General features: G+C 55.1%; 1 protein-coding gene across 2 annotated transcripts; it reads left to right on the forward strand.

Moving 5' to 3' along the window:
- Positions 1-90: 90 nt before the first annotated feature.
- Positions 91-7,740, forward strand: FOSB (FosB proto-oncogene, AP-1 transcription factor subunit). Of its 2 annotated transcripts, XM_054999455.1 has the most exons (5): positions 91-222; positions 2,502-2,822; positions 3,556-3,663; positions 4,891-5,175; positions 5,276-7,740. In XM_054999455.1, the coding sequence occupies exons 1-5, from the start codon at positions 91-93 to the stop codon at positions 5,339-5,341; spliced, it is 912 nt and encodes a 303-aa protein (XP_054855430.1). In that variant the 3' UTR covers positions 5,342-7,740. The 2 variants fall into 2 exon arrangements, with proteins under 2 accessions (XP_054855430.1, XP_054855429.1); XM_054999454.1 differs by having other exon boundaries at positions 4,891-7,740.
- The last annotated feature ends 1,602 nt before the right edge of the window (positions 7,741-9,342 follow it).

Raw genomic sequence — 9,342 nt, forward strand, 5'->3', positions numbered from 1 at the left:
CAGGAGCGGGCCCGGCTCGGCTCGGCCCTCACCTTGGCTTCCAGGCGCCCCCCGCGCGGCCGCGGCCTCCCCCCTGCGCCCCCCAGGGAGATGTATCAGGGCTTCCCCGGAGACTACGACTCCGCCTCGCGGTGCAGCTCGTCCCCGTCGGCCGAGTCCCAGTACCTCTCCTCGGTGGATTCTTTCGGGAGCCCCACGGCCGCCGGCGCCGCCTCCTCGCAGGTAAGGGGCAGGGCAAGGGGGAGGGCGGGGCGGGGATCGGCGCTCGTCCCTCGTGTGGTCCGACGCCTGCGAGCTCTGCGGGAGCGGGGTGTGTGGCGCGGGCTGCCCCATCGGGGCTGCAGGGCGCCGGGCTCAACTGCCCGCCTGTCAGCCTTGGGGCTCTGCAACCCTCCTCGGGCGCTGAAGCTCCCCCTGCATTGAATTAACCGACGGGCCCCGCAGTTCCCCTGCAAGCCGGGCAGGGGGAGGGGAGGGGCGGGGGGCTTCGAGGGCCGCGCTGGCCCCGCGCCCCCTCCGCGAAGTCCTCTGGCCGGTCCGCACCCGCAACTCTTTCCCGCACCCGCTTTCCCCGGGGCTGGCAGGCGCGCATGCGCACAGGGCGGGCGCGAGGGGGAGGAGGAGGAAGAGAGCGGCGGGAGGGGGGCGGGGTTGTGCGTAACGCATGACGTCCTGGAACCCTCCGTACTGACGCGAGGCACGTACGGAGCGTCGTCCTCCGCCCCAGGCGCGCGCGGGTTATTTTGGAACGCTGGTCCACCCCCGTTGCTAGGGGGCGGGGCGAATAGGGTCCGCGCTGATTGGCCGAGGCGCGCGGGGTGAGGCCACGCCCCCGGCCGCCTCCTGCGGCTGCCGTTTTCTTCTTGAAAGGCAGCGAAGGCGCGAGGAGTTAAAAATAAGCCCGGGCTTGCAGCCGCACGCCCCGGCGATGCACGACATTCGGGGGCTTCATGGGCGGTGGCCTGCCCCTTCCGGGGGGCTAGGGGGCAGCCTGCATCCCATCATAACCCCCTGGTCCTCTCATGAGGTTGCTGCTGCTGCAGCCCGTTATAAGCACCCAGCAGCCGCTCCAGCCCCCCCCCCCGGATAGCAAGCCCTGGGCATGGCGGGGGGGGCGGGGGGGCGTTCCAGTGCACCGCAGGCAAAGGGGGGGGGAAAGCGGCAGGGGTCCGTGGGGGTGCCGTTGTGACCACGGCCCCCTCCAGCTGCCGGTGACGCCAGCGTCAGGGGGCCGCAGCAGCCCCCCGGCGCGCCATGTAGCAAGGGCTGGGGCAGGGGTCGGATGCCGTTGCCCCAGCCTCGGGTCTGGCCTCTCGGCCGTCCATCCCAGGCGGACCAAGGCTGCCTTTCCAGGCCTGGGAACGTGTGCGGGCTTTTTCTAGGGCAGCTGCTCCGTTCCCAGGTTTGCCCTTCGGCCTCACCCTGCCCCTGGCCCTTCCCCCAAGAAGCAGTCTCGGCGTTTCGCGATTGCGGGCTAGTAAAGCAGCTCTTTCTGAGCCGCGCGTGGGTGTGTCCTCGCGTCCCTCTGGATCAGCTGCCAGCAGACTTGGGGGGGGGGGGCTTTCAGGGTAAGGGCTGCACAAGACTGGCAAAGGCCCTGGCTGCTCAGTAGAGCCTGTGCCTGGAACACACCTTTCTCCAAGAGGTTTTTATCTAGCCATGAGCAAGCAGGTGGATTGTTAGGGAAATGACCCGGAGGCTTTGTCCCGTCAGTCTTTGTCCCTTCCGTCACGGTGGTGGGACAGGTACGGCCCTTGATGCTGCCTTGGAAGGAAGCCCCTTGAGGGTTGAAGGTTGGCCTCTATTTTAAAAAAATATATGGATCTGCTGCGCCAAGGACCGAGGTGCAACCTGTGCTGGTAGAATAGATCCTTTCCCTTGCTTCTGCTGCCTTCTTGCTGTAGCGTGGAAGTCTGTCTTCCATGGGAGGGAGGCCTTAGAGGAGCATCCTGGGAGAGTTGAGCTCGGCTGACGTGATATGCAAATTAATTGCTGCCAACTAACGGGTGTCATAGGTTGTTTGGTTTGGTGTACGGGACAAAAATATAGTAGAGATGGGCACATTCTGGTTATTTCTCTGTGCAGACTGCTGGCAACTCGGTTTTGGTAAAGTGATTTCGAATGCAGGAGCAGCTGTGGATGGGGGACCATTGAGAACTTTCCCAGCAAGAGAAAGGCTTTTGGCTAAGATACAGTGGAGGCTTTACCCAGCAAATATTTCCTTCTGGCAGCTGTCACCCCCTCATTCATCTCAGAGACATACCCCACCTTTCCACCAATTGGATCTGCACCCTGAGAGATCTGCAGCCTCCTTCCCACAGTTTTCTCCTTCCAGGTGTCCAGCATAGACTAGGCTGTGGAATGGGTCCCTGGCTGCCTTGCTGAGGAAGGAAGACTGTTGTGCACCTGAGGCCACGAAAACTTGCCCTGCTTAATGAGAGGTCGTTGGTGTAGCCGACTTGCCCAGTCTCTGAGGCTCCTTGTCTCTTGTCTGTTCCCAGGAGTGCAGCGGCCTTGGGGAAATGCCTGGATCCTTTGTGCCAACAGTGACTGCCATATCGACAAGCCAAGACCTCCAGTGGCTGGTACAGCCGACCCTGATCTCCTCCATGGCTCAATCTCAGCAGCCTCAAGGCCAGCAAATGCCGCCGCCGCCGCAGCAACCCCCGCTGCCGCCTCCGGTGGACCCCTATGACCTGCCTGGAACCAGTTATTCCACTCCAGGCCTGAGTGCCTATGCTGGCGGGCCTTCTGCTGCCCCGGTAGCTGCCCCCCCACAACGTTCCACTAGGGCCCGGCCCCGAAGGACGCGTGAGGAAACGGTGAGCTGGGAGGATTGTAGGGCCTTGCTTCTCCTGTGGAACTTCCTCTGGGGAGTCGGCAACGAGGTTACTAACTCAAATAATTTTGCACCCTAAATCCAACCCTGCTATTTGGGATGCCTCCATTTTTCTCCCCCCCCCCTAGCATGCTGAAAATGTTAAAAATGTAATTGCTGCCAGTGGGGGTGAGGTGGGGGTGCCTCTGCTAGAGAGTGGGGCATGCTTCTCTTTCTTTGCTGTGCTCCCCCTGGTGATCCTTGGGAGGTGGGCATGAGAATAGAACCAGGATAACAGTTATGGCTTTGCCACTTCTTTGCGGCTTATCACCTCGGCAGCTGGAAGCAAGCAGGTCTTGATACTGCCAAGCTGCTGTTCTCCAAGGTCTAAAACTTGGCTGTGTGTTGTATCTTACTAAAGTGGACGGATTTGGTGGATGCCCATCTGCACTTAAGCAGAGGCAGCGGCAGCGGCACCTTTATGGCATGTGGAAGCTGTTGAGAATCCAGCTGCCAGTGCATCAGTAGGCCAGGAAGCAGATCCTCAGGTTGGCCACAGAAATAAAACCCATAACCTCACTCAGAGAAGAATCCCAGCTGTCTTTGGTGGAAAAGCAGCCGCGAGCCAACCTGGGAATAGATGCACTTGAGTTTTCCTTGGGGATGATATCTTTGCTTAGGAAAGGGAATGCCTTGTCTTGCTGTCTGCTGACTGACTGCTTCTCTTGTCTCGGCAGCTAACACCAGAGGAAGAAGAAAAACGGCGTGTCCGCCGGGAGAGGAACAAGCTGGCGGCAGCTAAATGCCGGAATCGCCGCAGAGAACTGACAGATCGGCTGCAGGCAGTGAGTAGACACTTGTCCAGACCATGACTTTCTGCTTAGTCTGTGGTGTCATTCTCTAGGGCTGCCCTTATGAGCCGTGCTCCCCCCACCGCCCTCCAGCCACAGCACATGCGAGTGTCCATGCTCCCTCTGGCTGTTGCTCCCTCTGGCTGTTGAGCAGACGGAGGTGATTGGATTTGGCTCTTATTAGAGCAACTATCGAGGTGGCAGCCACTCTGAGGTCCAAGTCTGCACTTTCTGCTTTTGGCCATCTCTGGTCTAGCAGGACACTCATTTCTCTGCCCCCCCCTTCAGTATTGGCACCATCCCCCCACCCCCCAAAATCTCACCTAAGTTTGACATGCCAGGCTTATAAAGCGAGGCATTAAAAAGTATAGTCAAAGAGAAATGTTTGAATAAATTGTCTTACATGGTTAAAGTCAACTTTGATGGTATAGTTAGAAGCACAAATCTTTGGATACGAAGACCATTTTTTGTGTCTTGCATTATAGTCTCTTTCTGTGAATCATACTAAGCCATCTCAGGGGAATAAATAATTTTTAAAAAACCCACCATCAGCCACCCTCTTTAAAGTGAGGTTCCCTAGCCAGCTGGGATAATCCCCCCACTCAACCCCCCCACACACACACACCATTTAAGCACCACTTTTAATTCTTCCTGGTTTGTCCTCCTTCACTGCAATGTAATTTGTTGCTTTAGTCTCCCGGTTTGGTGGCAATTTCAGTGTTGGAGGAATGAGAGCCATAGAGTGTGTGGACTAGAGTGGCTTATCATAGCTGGTCATGCAGCTGCCATGTTGAAGGAGAAGAAAGACATGGCTGGGTGAATTCGGACAGGCATCTGTGGGCATAACTTACCATCATAGGCTGATGCCCGGCACACGGTTACATTCATCGATTCCTTTATGGGGTTTGGCTTGGGGTGAAAAACTGGGGAAGGGAGCGAGCCGCGAGGAGTCCAGAGATCTTCTGGGGAAATGTTTCTTAGAGAGGGGAGGACAGGTGGAGGCTTTGCCTGGTGGATGCGTCATCTGTTGGAGCATCTCACGGGCCGGATGCTGAAGTTGCACAGTGTTGGGGGCTTGAGCCCAGCAACCTCCCACTGTAGACATCAAACCCTGCAACGTGTCCTGGTCTAGTTAGAGGAGAGCATGGCCTCCAAGTCCCCTCATGCCCGTCACTTCCTGCCCTGGCCCTATACTGACTCCATGCTCCACCTGTTCTCCAGGAGACAGACCAGCTGGAGGAAGAGAAAGCCGAGCTGGAGTCCGAGATAGCGGAACTGCAGAAGGAAAGAGAGCGGCTGGAATTCGTCCTCGTAGCTCACAAACCCAGCTGCAAAATTCCATACGAGGACATCCCCGAGCTGAGTGGCCAGCCCAGCACCTCAACTGAGGTGAGCTCTTTGGCTATGCCAGTAAAAGAGGACCCCTTCGGGCCGACGGCCTACTCATCTGTGCCTCTCCACTACCAGCAGAGCCTCGGTGGAGTCCAAGCCCTTGGGCCAGCGGAGGTAGCGTTTTCTAGTTCTTACTTTACACATGGTGAACAGGTGACCGACCCGTACCCGGCTAACCCTTCATATACATCTTCGTTTGTCTTCACCTACCCAGAGGGAGCCTCCTGCGGAGCCACCCACCAGCGGAACAGCAGCAGCGACTACTCCTCAGACTCCCTGAACTCTCCCTCGCTCCTTGCTTTGTGAAACCCCAAAACCAAACGCGAATCACGCACGCTCTCTGACTAATAAACCCACGTGTGCAAACTTGTCTGTGACCAGGGGTGGGGAGATGTGGAACCCCCCACCCTCTCAGCCCAACCTGCATCTTGGAGCATCAAATACAACACCAAAAAAAACCCACCACAAAATCTAACAACCATCTGCCAACATCTGCAACGCTGCCACTGCGGCCTTTCTGGCTGCGAGACGTTTTGTTGTTGAACTTTCGGGGCATGGCGCACAGTGGAGGGCTTGCTGAGGATTGTCCGTTTTTAAATTTCCGCCATTTGGGCTTTGCAATTTTCAGACCAGGAGGAACAAGGACACGTTTTGGAGTACAAGTTGGATTCTGCACCTTGGAGAATACTGAGCCTTGCTTGATCTCTGGGACCTCGGAGGGCCATGTAGGGGGGACAGATCTTGTCTTTTCCTGAAAGGGGGCCTCTGGTTGATTCATGGGGCCGGTGATATTTCCCTGTTTCTTGCTACGTTTGTAAGAAATCGAGCAAAGGAAGTGTCTTGTCAGCCAGGAAAATGAGGACGAATGGGCTGCCCTTCTCTTTCCCCCCCCCCACTGCCCCAATACAAGACTTGCCCGGTGAATTCCATGCCAGTTAAAGACAACCACTTTCGCCTTTTGTCTGCTTACCAAGGAGACATCCCAGCTTAATCTGGGTCCGGTTAGAAGGAGCCTGCTTAAGGGAGTTGTCTCCACCCTGAGCTACAGAAAGGGCTGTAGAAACTAACGGGCACGTTTCTGCCCAAATCTGATAAACCTACCGAGTCCAAGAAAGTCCTTTAAAGGTGTAGATCCTAACCGTGCTCCTTGCGGCTTGGCCTTATGCGTGTTTACTTGGAATACTGTCGCCTTTAGTGGGATTTGTTCCTTAATAGGCGCTTGCCCATAATCTCTGGGAGGGTTGAAATTAATTCAACTGCCTTATTTTTTAAAAAAAATTATTCTTGTTTACAAAGTTCCCAATTATGTGATCAGTCCACTTTTTCACCCCCAAAAATTGAAACACAGCAGAGGAGAAAAAGCTCCCTGTCTGCGGGAAAGGGTGGGTTTGTTCCTGCTGCAGGCAGGATAGGGATCCTCATTCGACTCAGTGGGTGTGGCCACATGGCACCCTGCTTTTCCATTATGGGATGGCTTCCCAGCGCTGGGTCTCCTCCTCCTCCTCCTCCGCTCCGTCCCTGGAATGACTCCTCTTCCTGTCTGGGCACCCCCTTGCTCGGTTTCGTCTGCAATGAGGCCCCTCAGAGACTGGCTTGGCTGGGGGCGGGCGGGCGGGCGTGGCGATATACTGTGAATGGACCTCCTTCCTGTACAGACTCTGCTCTTGACATTCTGCCCCTTGCTAGCCTCTCTGCTCTCCGTGTTTGTGACTTGCTCCCATCCTTCCTTGCCCTGGTGGCAGCCCCCTCGTCCCATGGTGGCCTTAACTGGCCTTTCACAGAGCAGCCCACATAGGGCTGCACCGTTTTTCCTTTCCAGACCGGCAACCTTAAGGGCGAGACCCCTTTGGTACCTTGTGGCCTCCCCTGTCTCCTTCCAGCAAACCCCCCCCTCGGGCCTCAGGCTTCACAGCTGGCCTCCCCGCTCCTGCCCCACCTTCCTGTATCCTGCTCTGTCCTGGATGCTCCTTTAACCGCCCCCCCCCCCAAGCATCCTGCCATGCAAAGTATTTGCTCTGTGAAAAGTGCCATGGTCTGGTCTCTCCCGCCCTTAGCCCAGAGACCTGCATAGTTGAACATCCAGATACTGCTGTGTGCACCTGCATGCACACCCCCAGTCCCTGCTGCCCACTTTCCATCCCAGGAGGCTCTCTCTGCTTCTGCTTCCTGTTCCGTTTGCAGCTACTGTGTTATCTTCTGCGTGTTCTTGCGCCACGGCTGCCTAATGCTTAGCATTCCCAATGCCTCTTGCTGACCCATCGCCCAAGTGTGTTTATGGACTGGGGACGCTGCTATGTTGCTTTTCGGATCTCTAGAGCACGCCATGATGCTATACAGAATGTTTCCAGAACTCTTCTTGTGACCAAGCTTTTTTGATGTTTTTGTTTTTTAATTTTTTTAAACTATAGAGTTTTATTTTAACTGGCGTTTTATTTTTTAATTTTGCTTATTATGCACTTGCTGGGGATGGGGGAGTATTTTTAATTTTTTATTATTATTATTGTTATTATTATTCCCCCTTCCCCCCCCGTGTTGTAATTTTTTTGTGACGTGTTTTATTGACCAATGAGGGCCAGCAGAGGGTAGCGTGGGGAGACACGTTGGACTCTGCCACGGCCCGCCTGTCCTGCCCTTAACTGGTTAGCAAAATGGCAAATAAAGTCCGCTTTGAAAAATGCACTTTTGTATTAGGAACATAAGATCTATTTTTTCAAACTCATGTAAAAAAAATCAAGCCAGCATTAAGGTGCAATAAAAGATCTCGATGCCGTAGATCTGCCTGACTTTCTCTGCACCAAGACTCCTCGCGCCTTAACCCTTTACCGGGGCGGGGGGGGGGTGCTGGGCTTGAGTTGGGGTCAGCGGTTGGACCTTGTGAGCAGCAACCTTGAACATTTCCCGGGAACTGGTGCTAGAGCTCCCCCTGCTGCTGGGACAAGGGAACAGCCATCTCTGAATACCCGGCAAGATCTGCTGGTGGGTTCCTCCAAGGGCCTGCCGCGTCTGGCGCTCTGCGCTCCTGCAGTGGCTGAACCAAAGACAGGGTAGGAAGGCATCCCCAGCACAGCTCTAAGCCTGGGGTCTCTCTTTAGCTCTTGTACAGTTAATAGCCATTTGCAGGCGTGTCTTCCATGAGTTTTAACTAATCCTTTCACAACCAAGCAGTAAAGAGGATATGCCATTGATCCAAACAGGACAAACGTGCTATCAGAACAAAACAAATAATCCTCTCTCAGGACCAGTTCAGCAAGCTTTGCACAGCTCTTGAGGGTTGGATGCACTGGCTGTCAGAAAAACAACTCTTTCCCACCTCCCCAATTCCTTTGCACTGCTTTAAAAAAAACCCCCTTAATCTGTACTTTTTTTTTAAAAAAAAAAGTGCCCTGTGCTCTTTCTATATCATGTAGCTGTCCTCCTTCAACAAATGAAAGAAGAAAGCACCCCTGACTAAAGCATTGGGGGGCAGAGAATAAGCCGGAGTCCTGATTGCTGGTATATGCACCAGTCTCACGTACTGCAAAGGTGGGAGGGAGGCCAGACATTTCTCCCTAAAGGCGACGGCGAAGGTACAGGCCCAAGGAGCAAGAGCCTATTCGCTTCTGCCTCTGCAGCATCTCTTCTTGAATAGAGTAGACCCATTTTGTGGAACCATCAAGAGCTCCAGCAGCTGAACAAAAGAGGCCAATCGCTTGATTCGCACTCTATGGGGCAGGAGCTGTGCGAAGCAAGAGAATATTACTGGGAAGCCAGGCATGTGAAAACGTGGACTGGAATGGTTGAAAAGGAGCGACACATCTGCTTTGCATGAGAAGGTCTCAGCTTTGGCCCATGGAGTTGCTGCTCAAAGATTTCTCTGCTCAGGAGATTAGAGAGCAGCCGCAGGCCTTAATGGACAATCCTCAGCTAGCTGGAGGAAGAGTCTGGTTTGGTATATGGCAGGCTCAGGGGTACAGGCCCAGCCATCTCTGAGGACTGGGAAAGAGCTTTGCATGCCTGACGTCCCAGAGAGTGGTTGCTGGACAAACAGACAATGCCCTGTTAGCTGGGTTGCGTATAAGGCAGCAAGCGGAACAGGGACAATAGTGAGCATTTGCAAAGCAAGCTAGCAGGGCTCACACACCTGGCAACAGAAGGCGTGAGGCTGTTCCCTCGTTTGCCCCAAGTACCCGGGCAATCGCTTGGGAAGTCGCAGAGGACAGCGGAGTGCCTTTGGCTGTGGTGCAGACAATCTCCCCTGAGCTCCACTGCCCTGGGCCTGAAGGCCTGGCTGTTGCCGTTCTA

This window comes from Eublepharis macularius, chromosome 15 (genome assembly GCF_028583425.1).
Source record: "Eublepharis macularius isolate TG4126 chromosome 15, MPM_Emac_v1.0, whole genome shotgun sequence".
NCBI lineage: Eukaryota > Metazoa > Chordata > Lepidosauria > Squamata > Eublepharidae > Eublepharis > Eublepharis macularius.

Excerpts from the sequence above, each read along its gene's own strand:
- FOSB (XM_054999454.1), top strand. The coding sequence starts at position 91 with ATGTATCAGGGCTTCCCCGGAGACTACGACTCCGCCTCGCGGTGCAGC. Across the intron at positions 223-2,501 it reads CCGGCGCCGCCTCCTCGCAG|GAGTGCAGCGGCCTTGGGGA; the intron begins GTAAGGGGCAGG and ends GTCTGTTCCCAG. Across the intron at positions 3,664-4,890 it reads TGACAGATCGGCTGCAGGCA|GAGACAGACCAGCTGGAGGA; the intron begins GTGAGTAGACAC and ends CCTGTTCTCCAG.